The following is a 25502-nucleotide window of genomic DNA, read 5'->3' as shown; positions in this document are numbered from 1 at the left end:
ATCTGTTATTGCGACCTCAGACCGCATCCCAAACTGTCATGCTCATTCATTCCCTAAATTCTGCAGCCCTGCCCCCTTAGGTAAAGGAACTCCAAGAATAGTTGGGAAATTACGGAAATAGCCTCGCGATGCGGGTTGGTGAACTCTATGATGCTACTGTATGGCAGTGTTAACAAGAGGCGGGTTGGGGGTTTTGGGAAATGACCACTCCATCCAGAGAGGTAAGAGCAAGCTTCCTGGAGGCACAGGGGCCAGAGATTTGAAAGATTAGGAGTTAAGCAGGCAGCAAAGCTGGAAGAGGCTGTTGCTTGAATGGAGAGCAGCGAGAGTGAAAGCCCAGAGGGGTGAAGCAGTCTAGCACTTGGGGCAAGTAGTTTGCATTGGGGAAGCAAGGAGAGAAGAGGCTAGAGAGGTGGGCAGGGCTCAAGTTCTGAAAGTCTTACATGCCATGCCAATAAGAATTTGGATTCTGTCCTGTGGTCATTGGTGAACTTTTGGAGACTATTTGGCAGGACAGTGATGTAATCGGATTTGCCCTTTCTTGGAATCATTCTAGTGGCTGTGTAGAGGAGAGAGAGAAACTGGAAGCAGTCAGCCCATTTAGGAAGCTGTCAAAATAACCAGGGGCTCGATGTAGGTCTGAAGAGGGATGGTGAGAGGAGTGTACCTCACAAGTCATTTGTATACCCAGAAGACTGTAGGGACCCCTCCTTGCCCTCCCTGTGGCTGTCTTGCTGACAGAGTGTTGCAGCAGCCGTACCAAGAGTGTGGAGGACATCGGTTCAGAAAGCACTTGGTGTCTTTGCAGGTGGGCTGGCAGAGGAGATGGATGACAAAGTTCTTCGTGCTGCTTTTATTCCTTTTGGAGACATCACAGATATTCAGATTCCACTGGATTATGAAACAGGTGTTTATTCAGTGTCTCTCATATTCAGCTGCCTAATGCCAGGAAAAGAACTTGAGGAGACATTTTAAGTCATGAACATTCTGCATATGGTTGGTATGTATTGAAGTTCAGGAGGATATCTCTCTAGGTCAGTGTGACTGTGATCTTGGTGATGGAATGTTCTGAGGACAGCAAGGCCAGGATGGTGGTGTGGTTATGGGCTGAAATTTACAGAGATTGGCAATTTGTTGGATTTGAGGAAAGGCTTTCTCTACCTTGGAATCATTTGGGGGCTTTGATTTCTGATCATTTAATATATAAACCATATAGTAAGAACCAGTGGCGGGGGGTGTGTGTGGGATGAATTGGGAGATTGGGATTGACATGTATACACTAATATGTATAAAATGGATAACTAATAAGAACCTGCTGTATAAAAAAATAAAATTCAAAAAAAAAAAAAAAAGAACCAGTAGGAAGATAGTCTTAGAAAAATCTTAAAAGGTCTGGGTGTTGTATCACCCCACCATGCCTGTTGACCAGACCTCCCTTCTTGGCAGCTATGCTTTTATTTTTGTTTTTATTTTTTTAAATTTAATTTATTTATTTTTGGCTGCATTGGGTCTTCGTTGCTGCACGCAGGCTTTCTCTAGTTGTGGCGAGCGGGGGCTACTCTTCGTTGCAGTGCACACGCTTCTAATTGCAGTGGCTTCTCTTGTTGCAGAGCACGGGCTCTAGGCGTGCGGGCTCAGTAGTTGTGGCTCGTGGGCTCCAGAGCGCAGGCTCAATAGTTGTGGTGCATGGGCTTAGTTGTTCCGCAACATGTGGGATCTTCCCGGACCAGGGCTTGAACCCGTGTCCCCTGCACTGGCAGGCGGATTCTTAACCACTGCGCCACCAGGGAAGCCTGGCGGCTATGCTTTTAAATAGCAGAGGACAGAGGGCAAGCTTAGCCTCGGTAGGGGAGCCTTGGCCTCTGCTCACCTGGGTGAGTTTTCCCTCAGTTGGTGTCACAGTTATATGCACGTTTCTATTTGATCCTTGGCTGTTATTTTCTAAGATAGGAGTTTTAGACCCAGCCCCGCCACTAACTTTGTGCGACACTTAAACTCTCTGAGCCTCCATTGCTTCAATGCTTAAATGAAAGGATAAGATTGGCTTTTTGGTCCTTCTACCTCTGAGTTCTATAAATTAGTAACTCCTATTGCTCTTGCTCTCCACCAACTAAATTAACTTTTTCCTGAGGCCAAGCACTGTGCTTTAATAGTCACCTAACCCGGTAGTGAAGTCAGTGCTCTGTATGCAGTTGATGCTCAATTGGAATGAGTAATTGACAGATTGACAACTTTTTCTACTTTCTGTAAGTCTTGTAAACAAAGATTCCCAAAATGCTTGGAAAGTAACTTAAATCTTCCATTCTGTAGTGGTAGAATTGAATACTACAAAATTTAAAAATTTAGTTCACTATTTAGTATGTTTATTTAAAACACACAAAATGACTTTAATATTTCTGGAAGCATTGTTGAATAAACCAAGAAAAATCTAAAAATTAGATTTTCGCTTTTTGAATGGCATCTGGATATGACATGTTTCCTCCTATTGCCCACATATTAACTACCCATTTCTGCTATTATAGAAAAGCACCAAGGATTTGCTTTTGTTGAATCTGAGTTGGCAGAGGTAAGAAATTTTCCCTGGTTAGTATTAGACTAGTGTTGCTGTTGTCATTGGTTACAAAAGGTGCCACTCTCCATTTGAGCGGATGTAGTAATTTTCTGGGGCTGCCATACAAATTACTACAAACTTTGTGGCCTAAAAAAACAGAAATTTATCCTCATAACTTGGAGGCTAGAAGTCTGAAATCCAGGTGTTGGCAGGGCCGCGTCCCTCTGAGGAATCTTTCCTTGACTCTTCCTAGCAATCCTTGGCATTTTTTTGGCTTATAACTGCATCACTTCAGTCTCTGCCCCCGTCTTCACATGGTCTTTTCCACTGCATGTATCTCTCTGTCTTCTCTTCTTATAAGGACACTAGTCATTGGAGTTATGGCCCACCCTAATTCATTATGACCTCATCTTAACTAATTTCATCTGCAAAGACTATTTCTAAACAGGGTCACATTCTGAGGTTTGGATAGACCTGAAATTTGGGGGGACACTATTCAACCCCCTATAGTGGCTTGGTGGTGACAGTTGCCAAGAGACAGGAAGTTCTGGTTGAAGGAAGGCCCACAAGCCCTGGTTCAGAGTTCCCTTCATGTAGTCAGAATGTGAAAGACAGGCCCTGCAGAGCCCTGAGCCTTCTGGCCTGGCACTGCTGTTTCCTATTTCCTGTGTGTATTCTGTCTCCATAACCTGAGCACCTATCTTTACACCACCAGCTCCAACAAGCAGTTAGTACATGCTCTTTGTTAAATACATACAATCTAGGCCGTAGGAAGGGAAGTAGCATCTTTTTTTCCAAAGCTTGTGGTACTGAGTTTTTATTTGTGTGCTAATAACTACAAAAAGAGTTGAACTACACACGTCAACTTTTTCCTTGTATTCTTTTGGCAGGATGCCGAAGCAGCTATCAAAAACATGGTATGGCTGAGAATCTTGCTTTTCACTGAAGCTGTTTTTTGGTGCTACATGGGACCCTGATGCACATATCGTGTTTCCAGTTTCCACAGTTTCAAAGTTATAGAGGAAGCAGAAGTTGCCGTTATTTGAAAGTATTCACTAGGAACTGGCTGCTTATAAAATTAATTCTTATTCAGAAATCCTCCCCATTTAACATTTGTATAAATGTCAACCATCTTATTGGCCAATCTCTCCCTGACATTTTTATATCTATGTCAGGAGTCAGCAAACTAAGTCTATGGGCCAAGTCCATTCTGCAGGCTGTTTTTTATATGGCCTATGAGCTAAATGGTTTTTATACTTTTAAAGGGTTATGAAAAAAAAAAAGAAGAAGAAGAAGAACATGCAGCAGAGACTGTATGTATCCCACAACACCTAAAATATTTACTATCTAGCCCTCTATAAAAAGTTTGCCAACCTGTAGGCTAGGGCAATATACTGCAAATAGAGTGTAACTTGACTGCAAGGTGAAATGGTGAATCTTGTATAAGAGGCAGGGTCTCATGAAGTGTATGGAAGGGATTGTGGAAAACTTCTGTAGTTGACTCTAGTCAAAAACGTGAGGCTTTCTTGAGCCATTGAATAGTGATGCTCTCATAAAGTTAAACCAATTGACAACTGAGAAAGAGAAAACCTACAGAAGGATTATGACAGGTTGGGTACTTCAGAAGAAAATGATTTGAATTCCTGTTGCTGAATTACCACAAATTTGGTGGCTTAAAAACAACACTAATGTGTTATCTTGCAGGTCTGGAGGTCAAAAGTCCAAAGTGAGTCTCACTTTGGAGCTAAAATGAAGATTTCAGCAGAGTTGTGTTCCTTCTGGGGGCTCTAGAGGAGAATGTTTCTTTGCCTTTTTCTCAGCTTCTAAAGAATGGCTATATTCCTTGACTCTTGGCCCCTTCTATCTTCAAGCTGGCAATGGCAGGGTGAGTTTTTTTCACAGCGCATCACTCTGAAACAAAGTCCTCTGTCTCCCCCTTCACATTTAGAGGATCCTTGTGATTACGTTGGGCCCATCTGAATAATCCAGGATAATATCCTTATTTTAAAGTCAGCTGACTAGCAACCTTAATTCCTTTTTGCCACGTAATATCACATATTCATAGGTTCTGGGGAGTCGGTGGACATCTTTCTTTGTTTAATATTTATTTATTTACTTAGGCTGCACTGGGTCTTAGTTGCGGCACACGGGATCTTCATTGCGACATGTTTAGTTGCAGCATGTGGGATCTTTAGTTGCGGCATGCGGACTTCTTAGTTGCGGCATGCGGACTTCTTAGTTGCAGCATGCATGTGGGATCTGGTTCCCTGACCAGGGGTCGAAGCCGGGCCCCCTGCACTGGGAGAGCAGAGTCTTACCCACTGGACCACCAGGGAAGTCCCTAGGTGGACATCTTTGGGCAGGCCATTAGTTTGCCTGCCATAAAACCCTTAAATGCTTTTGCCCTTGTTAAAAATCTTTATGACCACTCTTCATGACTAAATGTGAAATAAGGATGTTATTTCATGCTATCATTCAATTTTTTCTTAATCGCTAGAAATAAAATTAGTACTTTGTCTGTTTCTAAGAACAAGGACATAGCTATAATTGTAACCTAAATCTTATTAAATTAAGGAATCCTTTTTTCTTTCTTTTTTTAGTTTTCATGAAAAGACCCCAAACAAACCTTTTTTTTTTTTAAGTATTTTATAAATTTATTTATTTATTTTTGGCTGCATTGGGTCTTCGTTGTTGCGCGCTGGCCCCCTCTAGTTGTGGCGAGCGGGGGCTGCTCTTCGCTGCGGTGCGCGGGCTTCTCATTGCGGTGGCCTCTCTTGTTGTGGAGCACAGGCTCTAGACACGTGGGCTTCAGTGGTTGTGGCTCGCGGGCTCAGTAGTTGTGGCTCGCAGGCTCAGCAGTTGTGGCGCATGGGCCTAGTTGCTCCACAGCATGTGGGATCTTCCCGACCAGGGCTCGAACCCGTGTCCCCTGCTTTGACAGGCGGATTCCTAACCACTGCACCACGAGGGAAGTCCCACAAACCTTTTTTAAAAAGCTGTCTACTTACCTTTTCCTGGTATCAGTTATTCTTGGATTTTGAAATATTCTTAAACATTATTCCATGTTACCATGTTCTCTGTCATTATTTCATCAAACATGCCCCTCAACAGTCAGCAATACTATCTTTTTCCAGTTCAGTACTGCTCTTGTCTTTTTAAGGTGGACTCAGGTACTTGGTAACTGCGTTTACCCTTTTAATTTCAGAGTCCTGAGCTCAGATCCAAAGATTATGCCAACACAGACCTTTCTGTTGTTGGTGGTGAAATAAAGGAAGTGTGTGGTGGCTCAGGGGCTTTCTGTGGTGAGCTTTGTGCTTAGCTGGCCATTGGGGGTTGCAGGCTCCCAACTTAGGACTAATCATGAGCAAGTCTCAGCCTTCTTAGAAGTAACTGGAAGGCTGCCAGGTCTTCTTTCAACCTAACAAGGTTTAAGCAGCTGAGTTGTATTGCACTCTTTTCAGAATGAATCTGAAATGTTTGGGTGGACAATCCATGTCAGTTTGGCCAAACCAGTGAGAATTAAGGAAGGCTTGTCCAGACCAGGTAAGTGGGGGCAACCACAGATACCCCATCACGTCCTCAACTGTGGCCTCTGTTTCATTTTTATCCCTGTCTTACTTCCTGCTGTGGGGTAATGTGCACATGAGTAGAGTGGTGTAGAGTAGAGAAGAGAATGCAGCACCTCCAAGGAAATAAAGAGTTTGAGATTCTCAGAAAGCTAGAGGCCTTGTCCCCATGAAAGTCTTGCTTTGGGACATACATATAGACTGTGCCGTTCCAGCCTTGACAAGGGCTGGGACTTCCCTTTTGACACGGCTGAGTCCTTCCTCCTTATTCTCACCCACCTCTGCTAAGAGCTGGACTTGAAGGCCTGACATTCCCCAGTGACAGCTTTCATTGCCCTGGGGAGCTCCTAAGACGTAACTTCTTTTCTGTGGCCCGTGAGAGCCACGTCGTGTGTCCACGTAGTGAGTCCACGTTCTGCGTCCACGTAGTGCTGACCCAAGCAGCAAAGAATTGGACGTGGCTCATGAGCAGTTGGCTGATAGCTTGAGTTTCTTAACATCTGTTTGATTCTTTCCTTTCACTTTGGTCACATGATGACTGGTTGAAAAAGTTTTCTAGGAAGACTCTTGAAGAGAGGAAAGAGGAAGAAGGATCAGAGCTTCCCAAAGTGGAAACCCAGGAGGTGAGATTGCAGGCTGCGCTTCCAGAGAGGCTGGCGCTCTGCACCCAGCACACTTCTGCTGTGGGTGGTGTTGGGGGAATTGAATGGAGAAACTGTGGGTGTCTTGTCCTTGTAGGGCACTGGGTGAGAAGTGCCTTATGTGTGCTTGGTGTCGATTTGTGACGGCTGTTCAACGAGGGGGTATCTCAGATGAGAAAGGACACCACCAGGACCCGTCATCCACCGATCTTTCCCGCTCCATCACTGAAGACTTTGGCTCCAGGCTCCCTGTCTTCCTGCTCCTACCCTGATTCCACAGAGGCCCCTTCCCCAGGTCCAGGGCTCCCCATGCCTGGGCGCTCTCTCCTGCTTCTTGACACACATCTTGACCCTTGCTCCTCAGAATAATTCAGGGGCTCCTTCTCCTCTGTCCACCCTTTGCACAGTGGTGTTTCTCTGAGTTCCTTCCGTAGCGCTCGCCTCCTTTCTCCACACTGTCCTTGTGCATTTCAGCCACTTTTGTCCCTTGTCTGAGATGATCACAGCCACTCAGGCAGGGTTCTGGTGATTTCTTTATCTCTAGTCCTAGCCCTGACCTCTCTCCTGTGTTTCACATATTTCTGCCTGAATGTCTCACAGTCACCATAAATAAACAAAGCACATCCCAAGTGGATTTTCTCTTGCCTTTCACTCTGGTCTCCCCGTGTGCCTGATTTTAGCTAATTTTGCTGCCTTCTGGTCACTCAAACCAGAAGCTGCAGTTTATTTTAATTCACACATGATGCGTTGCCATATTCTGCTTATTTTATCTTTTAAGTCTTCCTCTTTCCTCTCCTGTTTGTTCCTACTGCATTATCTTGGTTTAGCCTCCATCTTCTGTCCTGTGAATAATGATAGTAGCTTCCTAACTGGTCTCTCTGTCGCAGGCCTGCTTCCTCCTGATCTGAGTAACCAGGAGGAGCTTTCTGAAGGATGGATCTGAGGATAATTGCTCTCCACAAGCATTTTAAGGACCTCCCTCATGTATAGGATTGAGTCTGGGCTACATCAGAGGCACAGAAGGGCTCTCCATGTTCTGACCCTGCTCATCTCTTTATATTGTAGCCCCATTTTACATTCTAGGAAACAAGAGACTATAGTTACCTATAAATCTGTAGTTATCTACAAATTTATAGTTACCTACAAATCTCATGTGTTGTTTTGTTCTATTAAATTTGGCCACGCTGCGTGGCTTAGTTCCTTAGGGATCTTAGTTCCCAGACCAGGGGTTGAACCTGCTCCCTCGACAGTGAAAGCGCGGAATCCTAACCACTGGACCGCCAGGGAGTTCCCAAATCTCTTGTGTTTTTGCATAAGCAGTTCCTTTGCCTAAAATGACCTTTCCAACTTAATCTGGCTAATTCCTACTCACCTTTCATCCCTCCCTTCTGGGCTTGCATGGCCTCTGGGCTTCCACGGGACCTGCTATCCTAGCATTTACTGCATTGTTTTGACATTACTTATTTAACGTATTTTAAATATTGCTTACTCTTTGCCGGGCACTAATGGCTTTACAAATATTTAATCCTATTGGCAGTCCTTTGAGGTAAGTACTATTATTATCCCCAAGTCTAGGTGATGAAACTAGGGCACAGTGAGGTCGAATAACTTGTGGACGTTACATAGCTCAGAAGTGGTGGGGCTGAGGTTTGAACCACGGCTGTGGGGCTCTAGGATCTGTGTGCCCCTCACAGTTGTGGCTGCCCGTCCCTCACTGAGTAGCCAGTCCTTCAAGGGCAGAAGCCCGATCTTGTTTAATCACCTAGGGCTTGGCCTGAGAGCTCATACCTACGTGTTGACCTAATCCACACTACAAAGAGGTCAGACAGAGACAGTAGAGTTTTCTCTGTCAAACAGATGGGAAGGTTTCTATTGAATGTTTTATCGTCTAATCAGCCTTGTCCATTTGGAGCACTAAGCAAGGCCCAACTTCCTCCACTGTCTCCTGAGCACTTAGGCCCTCCTTGCTTCCGCTGCAGCCAGCCTGCGGATACGCAGGGCCAAGCATAGAGGAAGGGGGTGGTGTTGCAGAAATGGGTCTGTTTAACTGACTAGGGTGGGTGGGCTTGAACTGGGGTTGAAGTTGTTGAGAGTTGTGTGTTTCGGGCCAGAAAAGCGTTGTTCTGTGACTGCAGGGGAGGGTGAAGGCGAAGCGAGCTGACGTGTCTGAGGCAGTGAGATGAGATAAAATGCCTGAGGGGTGGGGCTCCGGGTAGAGGGTGCTGAGGTCTCCTGTCACTGGGTGTCCAGCTGGGGGCCGTGGCCGTGGCCTCCTCCTTCTGCAGCCCCATCAGGGCCCAAGGCCTTCCCTGTCGGTGCCTTGCTCAGCCCGCTCGCTGCAGTGGGTTCTGGGGTGTCTTCAGAAGAACACTCGCTCTCCTAGTCGGGGAGTCAGCTGTTCTCTCTAACCTGGCCATTTCTCCTGCGTCTAGGGACAGCCCGCCGTAAAAAAGGCCCAGTTAAACCCTCAGATGTACATGGACATCAAGGTCAGGAACAAGCCAGCAGGCCACATCCAGATGGTCCTGCGTTCAGGCGTTGTTCCCATGACAGCAGGTGAGCAGGACTCCGGTCAGGATGGCCGGGAAGCTAGTGGCTGAGGAAGCTGCCTGGACTCCTGGGCCCTTGACTATTTCTACCTGAGTCTATCTGAGGCGTCTTAGATCCCAGCATCTAGTGACAAATGAGGCAGAACAGGCTTTTCTTTTTTTTGCCACGCCACATGGCTTGTGGGATCTTAGTTCCCCGACCAGGGATCGGACGCATGCCCCCTGCAGTGGAAGGATGGAGTCCTAACCACTGGACCGCCGGGGAACTCCCAGAGCAGGCGTTTTCGAAATTCCATAAAGGCTTAGGACTGTTAGAAAGAGTAAGCAGTTGAAAGTTTTGTGATTTGTTTTAATTACTCTCCCATTTGGTTTTATTGGGGTTTTTTTTTTATAATTTTTTGATATATTTTCAAATTTACAGATAGAATGAATAAGAATTCTATACGAATAGTACAAGGAACTCTCATATGTCCTTTAACTGTTGATTAATTTACTTTTTTGCCCTTATGCTTTATCATTTTGTTTATATACATACATACATACGTGTATTTTTTTACCCCCATACTAGTTGAGAGGAAGTTGAAGACATACATCATTCTTCAGTATGAATTTCCTAAGAACAAGAATATTCTCTTACATAATCATAGTACAGCTATCAAAATCAGGAAATTTAACATCAGTACAATACTATTAACTAATCTTCAGGTCATATTCAAATTTCATCACTTATCCCAATATTGTTCTTTATAGTAATGTTAACAATTTCTGTTCCTTGACAAGGAGTCACACATTGCATTTAGTGGGTGGGTCTCTTTAGTCTCCTTTTATTTGTTAACTGTTTCTCAGTTTTTTATTGTCTTTCTTGATCTTGACATCTTTGAAGAGACAGGCCAGTTGTTTCTAAGATTGTTTCTCGGTTTGTCTTTGCCTGGTACTTCCGCGTGATTAGACTTAGATTATGTGTTTCGGCAGGAATACCGCAGAAGAACATTGTTTCCTTGTTAGTGCATCATATGAGGAAGTACTCGAGGTCAGTTCCAATGTTTGTGATGTTAACTTTGACCACTTGGTTAAGGAGATCTCTGCCAGGTTTCTCCCTTGGAAGGTTACAATTTTTAAGTTATAAATTAAAAGCTAAAATTTTTCTCCTCACTATCTCCAGCCCATCTCCCAGAGGTAACTACTATTGACAGTTGTTGTATGTTGCCTATTTCCTTAAATATTCATAATTACTCTTTTTACCTATGATCCTTTTTTTTGTTTGTTTCAATCTAGCTTTTTTTTTTTTTAATGCTTATCAAAGTCATAATTGCATACAGTTTAAAGAGAATTGTTCTTTGGAGTTTGTTACAAGACATGACCTTCTTCTGCTCCCCCATCGTCATAATTTTTCTGCCCTGCCAGAGGCAACATTCTTTTCTTTTAGGTGATTATTTTGACTTTTATTGCTGTATCTCTGAAAAATATATTCATGTTACTGCTACTTGATTTTTCTCAGTTTTTGGCTGTTATAGGTCAGTTTTTCTGGGAAACAGACTCATGGAGAGGTGGATGCAGAAAGTTTATTGGGGAGTGATCTCAGGAACAACTTCTGTAAAAGAATGAGTGGAGTAGATGGGGCAAAAATAGAGTAATTGAACAGCCTTGCAGTCACACAGAGACCTCAGCTGATCCCATGGGGAGTTTGGGCACTTGGATATCCCTCCAGAATGTCCAGCTCTGAATTTTAGGCCAGGGGGCCAGGCTTTTGTACCCTCACATGGACCAGTCATGAATTCTGGCTGATTCCCAGGAGTGGTGAGGCAGCTCTCTTTGGCCAAAGGCATTTCCTGGATGGGACCCATCCTGGGGCTGGTAGCATCCAACAGTCCTGGGAGGTGCGGGGGTGAGGGAACGCGGGTCTCGGTCTTGGAGAGGATCTGTGGGCTTAACCGCAGCGTCCACTGCAGTCCACCCATCTCGCAACTCGGGTCCGCTTACTTCACCTGGGAACGGCTCCTCCAGGACTCTGGTTGGTCTCTTTTTTCTGGGGAAATTTCTAGAGGAATGTTAATGGAACTATAATCCCATTGCTGCTCTTGGTCTCAGAACCACAAACGATACTTGTCATCTCCCTCCTCTACTTTATTCCAGATTCCTCTCACCCTCACCTCAGCTGGCTTCTCTGCTTGTCTACATGGCTTACCTGATGAGGTGACCTAGACCTTTATCCAAGGGGATTTGAGCTCCTGGTCACTGTGCCCTTCCCAGGCCATGGCTGCCCATCAAGATTGGGCAGGGCAGTACAAGAGAGGTCCCATGGGTCCCCCAAACATATTCTGACCAGCCCTGTTGTGTAACAGCAGACCTACCTCCTAAAGACCAAGGTCAAGAATCCCGCCAAGATGATGACTCCTTTTCTTACCTGCTTGTCTCCTGGCACAAGGAGCCTGAAGTGATCACCCAGTGGCATAGCTTAAAGTGTAATGGAGTCTGGTTGTCTCCACTGGTGAAGGTGTGCCCTCTAGGAGCCAAGACCTCTAGACCCACAGAGGCTTGAGTTGCAGGGATGGAAAGTAACAGGAGTGATGGTAACCAGGACCACTCCAGCTTCTACTTCTTGGTTCCTGGACCCCCAGGGACATAGCACTCGCTAATGAGCACTGATTTAGGCCTGTCCTTACAGGAAATCTTTTTTTTTTTTTTGGCCGAGCCATTCAGCATGCAGGATCTTAGTTCCCCAACCAAGGATCTATCCTCTGCCCCCTGCATTGGGAGCACGGAGTCTTAACCACTGGACCGCCAGGGAAGTCCCCAGGATATCATTTCTGATATCCTAATACTGTCCTTCATAGAAACCTTTCTCCCCCTAATCTAGAATCATGCACTGTGTTTGTTGTGTCAGTTTAATCTCCTTTAATCTGGAACTGTTCCTCAGCCTTTGTCTTTTATGACATTGTCATTTTTGAAGACTCCAGGCCAGTTGTTTTATAGAATGTTCCTCATTTGAGTTTGTTTCCTCATGATTAGATTCAGGTTATTTTTGGTATTCTTTGCAGTACTCCAGAAGTGACATGTCTTTCTCCCTGTCACTAATGTTGATTTTTCCATTACTGGTGAGGGTTACTTGGTTAAGGTTGTGTCTGCCAGTTTTTCCCACTCACAAGGTACTTTTATTCCCCTTTGTAATTGATAAGTGACTTTTAAGGAGACACTTTAAGACTTTTCACCTGGTGATTTTTGGTATCCTGTTTTTGATTCTAGACTAAGTCAATTATTACCGTGATGGTAATTTTCTAATTATTGCTCCCTCTGTGTTAAAAACATTAGCGTTTCTACATTTATTCTAATTAGCCTTCTGCTATGAATAAGAGCTTTCTCTTCTTCCTTCCCCCTTTATTTGTTTTGCGTTAGTAGTCCGTGTGTTAGTGTGCACTCATGAGTCTTTTTATTCATGTTCTACTCCGTTACACTCACTCACTCACTTGTCAATTGCTCAGACTGTCCTAAGTTTGGCCATCAGGAGCCCCCTCAAGTCTGTTCTTATATCATATCCATTTGACACTCATTTTTTGAGCACTTCCTTACTTTCTGGTACAATAAAAAGATCTGGGCTTATCTGGTACTCTCTCTGCTCTGACCCTGGAATCAGCCATTTCTCCAAGAAGCTCCTGTTCCTTTTAGTAGGAAATAATAATTAGAAATCAAGATCTGGATCCTGGGTGGGTACACTGCTTCTGGGGTGTCATTGATCCTAGGCCCTTTCAGCCTTTCAGTAGGAAGTGTGTGTGTGTGTGTGTGTGTGTATCTTTAAGTCATGAATTCATACTGATACTCTAATTTCTGTCTAATACTACATATTTATATCTCTTTTCTCCCACAGCGAGAGCCTTGGCTCCCAATAACATCAGTATTTTCACATACTGTTCAATCCTACAGTACAAAATAGTTTCAGAACTGCTACAATTGTACCACTACCAACAAACAATTTTTTTTGCATTTCTTTTTCTTCAGTCTGTAAAGAGTCCAAATACTGTGTTCAAAGAGTTCTTAGATTCCTTTCTTTCCTTCTGTATGGCTAAGTTATCCATTTAACTTCAGTTCTCACTTGTTTCTCTTTGTGTTCCGTTTTAGGGGTTCCACCCCCACCCCCAGCCTTATTGATTTAGTTTTATTTTTTGAATAAACACTGACAGTCTTCAGAAATCAAAACTATACCAAGAGGCACACATGGAGTTGTGTCACTCCCTCCCACTCCCTCTGCCCCTATTCCCACCCACCTTCTATGAGTAACCAATTTCATTAGTTCCTGGTTAATCCTCCTTTTGTTTCCTTTTGCAGAAATGAACAGATATAGGAATATTTCCTTATTTCCTTCCTTCTTTCACAACATATTGTGTATTCTCTTTTGCACTTTGCTTTTTTCACTAAACAACATATCCTGGAAATCACTCCATATCAGTTCATAGAGATCTCCTATTCTTGTTCATAGTACTTCACAAGGTGGACATACCATAGTTTATTCAACAAGATTCTGGTGCATGGGCATTTAGGTTGTTTCCATTATACTGCGGTTACAAATAATGTGTATGTGGATTTCATATCGTTGGAGGTATATCTTCAGGGTCATTCCTAAAAGTAGGGTTACTGGGTCAAAGGGTAAATGCACAGGTAATTTTGTTAGATATTGCCAAATTCTCCTACAAAGAGGTATCATTTTGCATTCCCTCTAGTGATGTGTGGGAATACCTGTTTCCCTGGCTTCACTCACAGATTGTGTTTTTAAGTTTTTGAATTTTGACCAGTCTGATAGGCAAGAAATGGATTCTCAAAGTATTGGTAGTTTTAATTTACGTTTTTCTTATTATGATTGTCAAAGAATATCTTTTTATATATTTAATGACTTATAACAAAAACTGTCCCCCAAAAATGATTTTTTTATGTCTTCTGTCGCTTTTTCTGTTAAGTTTGATCTTTTTTTTCCTTCCAGTTTTTAAGAGTTCTTCATATATGGGGATATTAGATTTTCTGTGATATATGTTGCCAATGAATATTTCTCCCAGTTTGTCATTTTTTGTTGTTGTTTTTACTTTGTTTATGGTTTTTTTGCCATGCAAAAGTTGTTGAATTTTTTTTTTTAATTGCCCCTGGATTTTGAGTGATAGTTGGAAAGTCCTTCCTTACACCCAGGTTATAGAAGAATCCAACCCATGTTGTCCTCTAGTACTGATAATTAATTTTTTTCTTTACATTTAGATATCTGATCCATTTGGAGTTTATTCTTGCAGTGAGGTAAGTTGTAAATCCAACTTCACCTTTTTTCAAGTGTTTGTTCATGTGTCCCAGCACCATTTTAGAAAATGTCCATTTTTGCCCGAATGATTTTAAGATGACAACTTTTATGAAATACTGAATTATATGTACCTTGGTCTGTTTCTGGACTGTCTGTTCTATTCCCCTGGTCTGTTCAGTCTCTTTGTGTGCCATACCACTAGTAAACGTTTACTTCAAGTGAAGGTAATATATACTTTCTTAGATTCTGAGAGCTGGAGGTTTAACTATCCAGTTAGATATTTTTAACCCCGGCACCTTTTCCTTTCTCGGCGCCAGAGAATTTCCGCTGCCTGTGCACCCACGAGAAGGGCTTTGGCTTCAAGGGCAGCAGCTTCCACCGCATCATCCCCCAGTTCATGTGCCAGGGCGGCGATTTCACCAACCACAACGGCACCAGGGGCAAGTCTATCTATGGGAAAGTTTGACGATGAAAACTTCATCCTCAAACACACGGGACCAGGTGGGACCCGATCGGTGGGTGGTGATCGGTGGGCCAGGCTGGGGCCGAGTGGCTGAGCAGGGGGAGCAATGGGCTGTGGTTCCGGTCTCCTCCAGACCACCACCCAGTGAACAGAGGAGAGGTGTTCAGCCTGGCTAGAGCTTTAGGCTTCTAAGGGTTTTTTTGTTTTTTATTTTGACTTACTCAAGTCCACGCTTGCCTCCTTTTAAGTGGAAGAGGCATATAGCCTGGTCCTGCTGCTACAGTGATGTGTTGTTACTGTTTCTGTAACTTTTTATTTTATATAATTTCAAGTTTACCAAAAACTTACCGGAACAGAACGAAGAGCCCCTGCCTGTAAACCTTTATATGCCGTTCACCCACATCACCAGCTGTTTACTGGTGACCATCGTTCCCCACTTATTCTAGTCTCTTTCTGTATATATTTATAGACAGTGTCTATTTGGGGGCAGCCGTTTGAGAGTAAGTCAGAGACCTCACGCACTTTCACCACTAAATACCTCATTGTGTTATTTCCTAAGAACCAGGGCATTTTTAGTATTACCACAATATATAGTTATCAAAAGCAGAAAATTAACACTGGTACAGTACTGTCACCTACAGTGCATATTCAGGTTTCATCGTGGTCACGGTAATGTCCTTTCCGAGGTATTTATAGTTGAAATGTATCATCCGCTCGCCCAGTCATGGTCCAACCCCTCCCCTCCCCCACCCCCAAAACACTGCCGTTTGGTTGCATCTGCCTCCTCATATCCCAGGCTCCATCACCAGCTGTGCTTCCCTCACTCTTGCCTTCCAGCCGCACTGCCTTTTTCTTGCTCTCTGCTGCTCACTTGGTACAAAACTCGCATGTACTGGAGGAAAGCACATGCCCACGCACCTGGTGCCCTTCAGGGTGAGGAGCACAGCCCAGCAGTCCTCGCAGATCGCTGCTTGATCCTCGTCGCAGTCTGAGAAGAAAACACTCCTTTTCCTCGAGCCTCAGACCTCCAGCGTTGCCCCCGCCACTCTCCCTCCCAGCTAATGATCTTGCTTCTTATCTCACTGAGCAATAGGAACAATGAGAAAGATCTGCTGTGCTCTTCTTCCCAGTTCCCATCAGACCCTGGGTCCTCCCCTCCCTTTACTGCATCCTCCAGTCTCCCTCATGCTGCAGTGCTGCCAGCCTTCAAAGAAATAAAATAACTCTCCCTCGACCCTGTGCTCCCCCTCCAGCTGCCACGTTAATTCGCTGGTCCCTTTTTAGCAAAACTTCTTCAGAGTTGTGTAGGCTCATGGCCTCTGTTTCTTTCCTCCGCCACCTCCAGTGAGACTTTCTTCCCCACCACGCCTTGCTCTCGTTGAAGATGCCAGCAGCCTCCACCTTGCCAGCAGCCAAGCCTCCGCCCTCTTTTTCCACCTCTCAGTAGCACTTGATACTATGAATCACGCCCTTCCTGAGCCCCTTTCTTCACTTGCTGGCAGAGCACCTCATCTTCCGTTCTCGTTGTGCCTCATAGGCTGCTCCTCTTCAGTCTCCTTTCCTTTCTCCCCCTCCCACCTCCAAGTCGTTAGAGGGACTCAAAGCTCAGCCCTGGTTTTTCTTCTCTGTCTACACTTACTCTTTACTTAACGGTTCTTAACGCATTAGCCTCGTGCCCACCTCTTAGAACTGATACTTTACTATATGCTGAAATGAAAGTCACAGCTAACATATCCTGCCAATACCTAATTTTTAAAAAGTAGTATTATAACATAAAGGAAAGTAATTTAGAATAAAATAATATGCATTTCGATATTTAGATGCTTGGACACAACTGCATGTATGGAATATTTGAACACATGCACTTCTGCCTGGAGCAGGTTAGCAACGTGGACTGACTGACACTGGCGTATCATGTCACCAGAGTCACGGCAGCATGATTTTCTGAAACAGTGAAAATCTCTTGGTAATATTCTGAACAAAAAGAAAGTGACTCTTCCCTCAGCTTATGTGATAGGTCCATTTCTGAAAAAATTCGACATAATAAATCTTTGGATTTACATGTAAAATGGAGTTAGGGTCTAGGCTTAGATCATTATAAACAGATATTTGTCATCTGCATGAATGTTTGTCTGGGCATTGAAAGTCTAAGGATTTAGAATAATTCTTCATTAGGTGGGACATTGCAGGACGTGCCTGCTTCCTCCCCAGTATTACTGACAACCAAAACCATGCCTTGAACTTTCCAAGTAGCCTCGAGGGGGCAGCATTACCCTATTTAGAGTCACTGCCCTAGACAATCCTGTCCGTCCCGGGGCTTTCCCTCCTGTCTGCTGAATTTCTCCCGCCCCCACGTACGTGTTGCTGCTGCCCTCCCGCTGTCTTCCCTGGACATCCCAGCGGGGTCGCAGACCTCACGTGCCCAAGCAGCTCTTGCTCTTCGCCCCCGAGCGCTTCCTCCCCATCTCCCCTGTTTCAGCCGCCATCTACCGGGCTGCTTGGTCAGAAGCTTAGGACTCATCCTTGCCCCCCTCCTCTGTCGCCTGGATGGCAGGTCCATCTGTCTTCCGTTCACCTCCCGGTGCAGCTGCTCTTCACCTTCCTCCAGCACCTCCAGCGTCCCCGAGCTCGTCTCCCTCCTTCCACTCTTGCCTCTTCCCCCGCAGAGTCTAATCTCCGCAAGATGGTCAGAGCAGTCCTTTTTAAGGGTAACTCTCATCACGTTGCTCTCCTGCTGACAACCCCCGCGTGGCGCATCTCGTGTAGCATCTGGTCCTACAGGCCGCTGACCTGGGTCCTGGCCCCTCTCCAAGCTCATGGACTGTGCTGCCCGCCCTCTGTGCCCCCACTGCAGTCTGGCTGTTCCTCAGACACCCAGAGCTCACTGCCCGCAGGGCCGTGGCAGGTGCCGGCTCCTCTCCTGGAGGCTTCCTCCTCCAGCACCCACAGGCTTCACCCCTCATCTTCTCTGGGCATCGCCCACAGGTCGTCTAGCCCAAGAAGCCTGCCCTTGCCTCTCTGTCTCAAAGGGGCTTTCCTACCATCTCGCTCTTCTTTTTAATCAGCTTCATTTTTCTTCAAGCACTGGTTACCTGAAATCATATTATAGATTTACTCTTTTACTTATTTATTGTCTTATTTCTCCTGAGAATGTCAGCCTCATGAGGGCAGGACTTAGTCTTTCTTGTTCACCATTGTATTCTGGAACAGTGTCTGACACATAGTAAACCTGCAGTAAATATTTAAATATTCAAAACAGATATTCACAGGGCCAGTCCATTATGTGTCAGGCACCCTGATCAACTCCGGCCTGAAAGTAGAGTGGGACTCAGTCCCCATTTGAAGGGAGCACACGTTCTAGAGGCCCAGCCATGAGGGGTGGGGTTTCTTGTTGCCACAGATGAACTGCAGCTCCTCATGCTACACTCCTTCAGCCCCTGCCAAACTTGGGCCTTTTAGACTGAACTCGGATGTCACTTCCTCCAGAAAGCCTTCTGTGATACTGTCACCAGTGTGTGTGTGTGTCTGTCTGAGGTGACTGTCTTTTGTGCTCTCATTCACTGAGCAAACATCTCTGCCACTAGGCTTCACTATTTCAGAGCATAATTATCTTTTTTTTTTAACAGTTTCATTGAGATAGAATTCACATACCATTCAGTTCACCCATTTAAAGTATACATTTCGGGACTTCCCTGGCGGTCCTGTGGTTAAGACTCCACGCTCCCAATGCAGGGTGTGTGAGTTCGATCCCTGGTTGGGGAACTAAGATCCCGCGTGCTGCATGGTGTGGCCAAAAAATAAAAATAAAGTGTACATTTCAGTGGTTTCTAATGAATTCACATAGTCATGTAGCCATCCCCACATATAATTTTAGAATGTTTTCGTCACTCCCAAAAAGAAACCCCACACTCTTTAGCAGTCATTCCCTAATCCCCTTGTCCCCCAGCCCTAGGCAAACACTAATCTACTTTCTGTCTTTGTGGATTTGCCTATTATGGGCATTTAATGTAAACAGAATCATACAATTGTAGGCTTTTGTGACTGGCTTCTTTCACTTAGCATAATGTTTTTAAAAATGTTCATCTACAATATAGCGTGTGTCAGTATTTCATTCTTTTTTATTGCCGATTAATATTCCACTTACGAATATACCACAGTTTATTTATTCATAAGTTGATGGACATTTGGGTTGTTTCTATTTTTTGGCTATTATGATGCTGCTGTGAACATTCATATATAGGCTTTTGTGTGGACGTATGTATTTATTTCTCTTAAGTATATACCTAGAATTGGAAAACTATGTGTTTTTTGTAGATATCCTTTATCAGATTAAGGAAGTTCCCTTTTATTCCTAGTTTGTTGGGTGTTTTTATCATGAAAAGGTGTTGGATTTTTTTCCTGCATCTATTGAGATTATTATGTGGTTTTTGTCCTTTATTCTATTGATACGGTTTATTACATTGGTTTCTGGATATTAAACCAAGCTTACATTCCTGAGATGAATCAATATTTAACTTGTGAGTGACTCTTTTCCGCTAGACTGTGGGCTCCACCAGGGCTGGGACCAGTGTCCCCAGGGTTCAACACGTACCTGGTTATGAAGTAATAAGTATTTGTTGAATGAATTAATGAAAGGACAAACCAGTATAAAATGATTGGAACAACCATGCTTAGCGTTTCATTGACTGTCAGTTGAGTGGAAGACAAGGCATCCAAGACTCTGTACGTCCCAGAGTCTGAGCCTGCCTGACTGAAAGGCTGACGGCAGTGTGCGCAGGCATCCTCTGAGGGCCAGACATCCCAGCAGCGTTTACGCTCCTCCCTCTACTCCCAGACGTCCTGAGGGCCGGGAGCAGGGTGGAGGGGGCCGACGTGGTCGTTCTCTCCCCCAGGCCTGCTCTCCATGGCCAACTCTGGCCCAAACACCAACGGCTCCCAGTTCTTCCTGACATGTGACAAGACGGATTGGCTTGACGGCAAGCACGTGGTATTTGGGGAGGTCACGGAAGGCCTGGGCGTCGTGCGGCAGATTGAGGTGGGCGGCCGCCCGGGCCCCCGGGGCACAGCCGTGTGGGAGGGCAGGAGCGGGGGCTCCGGGGCCTGGAGAGAGAGGCCACGGCTGCTGCTGGGGGGCGGGTATCCTGAGCTGCCCTTTCCTCTCCACCCTCCCTCCCTCCCCTGATTCCTCCTCTTCTGTTTTGCCTGCAAAGGCCCAGGGCAGCAAGGACGGGAAACCGAAGCAGAAGGTCATCATCTCCGACTGTGGGGAGTACGTGTGAGAGGGGAGCTGTCAGCCCGGGGAACCGGCAGCCAAGGTGTCCCGTTTGCAGCAAGCAGGGCTTTGTGTCCTGGCCCGCCCTTGGGGTCAGCGTGGGGCAGCTCCTCTGCAGGCACGGCCTGGGCCGCCTCTGGCTCTTCCCCAAGTGGGGCCGTGGGCCAGGGTGCTGCCCTCCCCACCGTGGACGGCTGTGCGTGCCCTTTCCAGGCCAGGGCCTCTCCTGGGCCCACCTGTGTGGATCTTGGCTGTATCTTCCGGTAAAATCAATCCTAGTTCTGGTACTGCTGCCACGCAGCCAGGTCCCAGGTGTTTTCAGAGGTTGCACCTGTGACTGACGTGTCCTGCTGCAACGGATGACAGACCGTAGCACCTCCCTTGCTGCTTCCCTCCCCTCCAGGCTGGCCCAGAAGGCACACCCTTGTCAGACCACTGCAGGGCAGCAGAGGTCAGAGCTGCTGCCCAAGTGCCTCTGTCTCCTGTCTCTCACCTGCTGCCCGGCAGGCGAGGTGGGTGAGCCACGCTCCGTTCCTGCCCTCACACCTGCTGGTCTTGAGTCTAATGGGCACAGTGGTCAGTCTCAGCGGCCCGTTCACTTATTGTTCATTCGTTGAACCAATAGTCAGAATTGTATTACAGCAGAGTCCAGGGCCCTTCTTTTGCCAGGCCGTGAGCTTGGTACTGGCGAGGTACAAGAAGCCAGAGGCGGTTCCTGCCCCGCCCCCAGTCGCACCTGGAAGTTGAGCTCTGAGGCTGCGGTTTGTCACCTGCTCTAGGCTCGCCTCTCGCCTACACCAGTGTTTGGCCGGCCAGGCCACCTCACAGCAACCCGCCGTGCCGAGGCTGAGCCCCGTCAGGTGCTCAGTCACCAGAAACCTCCTCCAGGGCTGCCACCTGCTCCCCTGCCGCCTGCGACTGGCCGTCTGGATCGAGTCTCAACATTCAGAAACTGCTGGGCTGGGCCGGTTCCCTCAGCCTGTGTTCTCATTTTGGGCTGAGATCAGCTTGAGTCGGGGGGTGGGGCAGCCTGCTGGCCCCAGTGCCCCCAGGTCAGTTCCTGCGGAGGGATGGATGTTAGGCCCCCCTCTGCCGCCCTGTGCCAGCCTGGCTCTCTGCCTTCAGGTGGGGCTTCGTCCCGTCTGGCTGGCTGGGGTCCACTCCCGGGGCTGGGGTCCACTGCTGCAGTATTCCTGGCCGGGGTCCTCACTACTTAACAGAGGTGTTCCTCTCACTGGTGGTCAGCTGTGGCTGTCAGAACACGCAGCAGTGAGGCCAGGAGAATGCCAGCCTCTCGGGGCTGGTGTGATGTCCAGGAGACAAGGGAATGTGTGTGAAGTACTCAGAGTCAGCATGGCTGGCCCTAGGGGCGATGTGGGGATGGGGAGCAGGCTGGCCTGAGGCCCCAGGAGGGAAGACTGGTCACAAAGCCCTTGTGAAACAAGGGCAGGGTGGGGGCGGGGGGGCTATGTCACTGGACCTCCCTGATTGCCCTGGGAAGGTGGGGCCAGTGGACTGGCCGGAGAGGCTGGTTGGGGGGTCATCAGGGGCCGATTGCTCACCCTGTCCTGTGTAAGGGCTTCCCCAGAAGCTGCTGCACGGTAATCACCTGTGACCCTTGTGCAGGTGGTGACCTAAGCCTCAGGGCTGAGGTGCCTGGTCAAGGTGTTCTGGGCTAATGGCCAGCCTGGTGGCCGTGCCCTGGCTCCCTGCCTTCCCGATGCTGGGCCAGGGCTGCAGGTGATGGGATCGGGGGGCCCACACCTGCCCTCCGGGGAAGGAATAGTGAGCCCTGGTTTGTAAGTGACAAAACTAAGGCAGAAGTCAAGGGATGGAGTGCTACTGCAAACTATGTTCCCAAAGAATATTTAATAACAGAAATGTTCAAAATATGTCATAGATTGAATAATTCAGATCACCAAGCAGTGCATAGAGTACGATCCTAACTTTGTAGAATACCCATATATTATATAAAGAGACCGATAGGAATGTGCTAAGGAAAGAAGCCTGGAAGGAATTATTAACACCGGTTGTCTCCATGTGGTGAGATTGTGTGTGTTTGTATTCTGCTTTTGATTTTCAAGAGTGTCCCCGACACACATGTAATATTTTCTTAAGTGAGAAAAACTTTTTTTTTTTTTAAAAGAGGGCCAAATGCTTGCTCAAGGCTTCCCAGTGAGGAGACAAACCCCAGAAAGTTTCCCTTGAGCTGCACTAGTGAGCAGGGCCGTGGGAGGACGGGGAGGGGGCAGCGCTGCCATGTCCTCTGCCGGCCGCGACCCCCACCCCCCACCCCACGGAGGGGCGAGCAAGTCCACACCTCACCCCTGGAGACTACCAAGTTTTTATTTTTTTAGGAAAAGCACAGCTTTGAAGTAAGTACAGCAGCACCTCCAAGGACACATTCTGGGAGGAGTGGGTTTTAATAGGAAGGCACATGGGAGAGGCCCACGTTTGCAAATTCACTTAGAATAAGGCCACTAATAATGCTATTCATTCAGCGCAGGTGTGCAGACCCAGTGCCGAGTGCTCCGGACGGCCCTGCTCCCCCTGCTGGCCTTGCCAGGGCAGAGCCAGTAGCCCGTTCTGCAGAGGGAGAAGCCGGCTCCCCGGTGCGCAGTGTGGTCAGATCAACAAGAGGCAGAGCCAGGGCTTGTTGCCAGCGGGTCTGCTGGCTGCAGAGCTCACCCTCTCCTGTCACAGCTTCCTTTCCTATGAAGTTACAGGGAATTTCTTGAAGAATGTCACCTACTTCCCTACATAGAGACACACAAGAATAGGGCTTCGCCCGATGGGCTGGCATCTGGGCCAGGATCACGCTTCGGTTATGAAGATGTGCACCAGGGGTGAGGTGACAGAGCAGTGTGCCCACACAGCATGGCCCCAGGCGCCGCTGTTCCTTTGGGCCCACCCTCTCTGGCAGCGTGTACTTTGCCGCCAGTGGGCCTGAGTTGACCGCCCTTATTTATGCTTCTCATGTGCAGCCTTGAATGTGACCCAGACTGCCAAGGGCAACCGGATAAACGAGGTGGGCCTAGTGACTGACCACTGCCACCTCATCAGCTTTCTGTCCTTAATTGTCTCCCTTCTCTGAAGCCTTTTCTATTTGATTTCATTTGGTGGCCACCTGGATGGCTGAAGGTGCTAGAAGTGTCAGGAAGGCCATGACTGCAGGACTTTTGGCTTTATTGCACGAAAAGGGAGTCGTATCACAATCCTGTGTTCCTTTTGTTCTACACCTCTGATGGCAGGGCAGTCCACATCTTCAAAACATTCACTTCATAAACTTTCCTGGTGCCCCAAACCATGCCAGGTTACGTGCTTAGGCACTGAAGAAACCTAACATTGACATTTGTCAAAAGTTTCCAAGCCTCCACTGCCCTTGATGTTGGGAGGAGAGAGCTCTGAATAAGGCCCTGAAATGGCAGGTTTCAAGTCCTAGGACAACTGGGTGCTCAGGCCATGTCTTGGCTCTCTGAGAGGAGAGGGCCAGAGTGGCAGGCAGATTCTCTGGCTGGAACAGCCTTTGGAGATGTGAGAGTCCTTGTATGTCCTCTTGCCAGAGACGGGAAACTGAAGCCTGAATCAGGGGGCACTTGCCCAGACATCAGACAGGTCAGTGGCTGAGCTGGAGCCAGAATACGGGTCTCCTGACACTTGGGCTGGTACCTGGTGCTCTCACTGCCAGCCTGAGCTCAAAGCCCCAGGCTAAAGAGGAGACCACCACCTTCCTCTGTCCATGGGGAGGGTCTCTTCCTGTGCACTGGCTCCCAGAGGCCCTCCCAGGTCCAGGCGGAGGGGCTGCTGTCCTGCAGCAAGGCCCCAGCCTCCACCCCTGCTGCCAGACCTGCGCTCCCGGAGCCCCTCCTTGGGTCGCAGAGTGAATTCCAGGGCTGCACGTCCTGGGCTGTGCCCGTGGGTTGGGGCGGGCCCAGGCTCTGCTTTTAATGACACAGTATTTCAGGGTTCGGGCAGCTGGACGCAGTCTGCTCCACCAGGTAAATTACAGGCTTACCAAGTCAGAAATCAAATAAACACTCCAACTGCCGGCGGCCGCTCCAAGGAGAGCAGTGGTTTCCGGGAACCTCCCCACCCAGCTCAGCTTAATTGCCACCTGTCATTCCACTGGGACAGGGGCCTTTTCTCTGGCTCACAGGCCCCAAGAAACAGGACAGGGCTCCTGGGCACACAGGGTGACGCAGACTTGGGTGACCAGTCTGTTTTTGACAGCTTCTGGACACGGGCAGGTGCTAACAAGCCTTGCCCTCGCTCCACGCCTGGCCCCAGGCTGCCCAGTGTCCCAGAGCACTGGGGGCAGTGGATCGCTCCTTAGCAGGAGATGGCAGGTAGTTTTCACTCCACATGCCAACTCTAATCTGTTGGTGGTGGCCACCTGGAGTTCTGTGCTGGTCATTTTGAAATTCTATCCAGATTTGAAAGAAAAAATATCAAGGTTGATTATTGATGACTGCCGTGCAGAAGGTTACGGGAAACTATGTCACCCGTGCTGGGCATTGTCATCCTGGGCCACCCGCCGTATCCACCGTACTTGGCTCAGCAAAAAGATAACTTTTCCACAGAGCTGAACTCCTGATGGTTCAACATGGTGACCAGATGGGGTCAACAAAGCCCCCAAGATTTTTTGTTTCCCTAAAGTGTCCGCGCACTGCACGTCTTCCGCAGACAGCAGAGGCAGGTCAAGGGAGGAAGACAGGGAAGATGAATGCCATCGGCCTTGGCCCTAAATCATGCTGTTCATTTAGCTCTTTCTGGAGGTGACCCACATGCCTCCTTATGGCCAGCGGTTTGGTAATTCAGCTCCACAAATATAGCACACCGAGGGCAACTCCACACTCTAACAGAAGTGCCCAGAAATGCCCACTTTTGCACCTGGGAAGGGCAGGCAACTGGAGATGGACCAGGACCTGTCTACACATCCCCAGACCCCGTCGTGGACGGTGAAGGGCCTGTGGCGGCCATCCTGGGCTCCAGGTGCCTCTGAGCTCGTCCCACATCTGCCCACAGCTGGGCCAGCGGTGGACAAAGGCAGGTCCTCAGACAGGACACTCTGCCAACCGCAAAGAACGGTCAGCCCGTGCCTCTGGGGAGGGGGCTGGGGTAGGACCCTGCTGCGGACGCAGACCACCAGGCCGGAGTTCCACCACCACCTCAGGCGCCGGGCGGGGGC

The 25502-nt window shown here is 47.5% G+C and overlaps 1 protein-coding gene across 1 annotated transcript; it reads left to right on the top strand.

Annotated features, from left to right (window-relative positions):
* Positions 1 to 128: 128 nt before the first annotated feature.
* On the top strand, positions 129 to 20555 carry LOC132376770 (peptidyl-prolyl cis-trans isomerase E-like). Its single transcript, XM_059942933.1, is given in 11 exon segments — positions 129 to 134; positions 742 to 907; positions 2523 to 2566; positions 3442 to 3468; positions 6013 to 6094; positions 6640 to 6740; positions 9191 to 9314; positions 14897 to 15035; positions 15037 to 15080; positions 19935 to 20077; positions 20253 to 20555. Coding segments are annotated over 11 exon segments (945 nt in total). The 3' UTR covers positions 20322 to 20555.
* Positions 20556 to 25502: the final 4947 nt, after the last annotated feature.

This window comes from Balaenoptera ricei, chromosome 1 (assembly GCF_028023285.1).
Source record: "Balaenoptera ricei isolate mBalRic1 chromosome 1, mBalRic1.hap2, whole genome shotgun sequence".
Lineage (NCBI taxonomy): Eukaryota > Metazoa > Chordata > Mammalia > Artiodactyla > Balaenopteridae > Balaenoptera > Balaenoptera ricei.
Note: the sequence above shows the minus strand (reverse complement) of the source record. Positions and strands in the feature narration are given on the sequence as shown.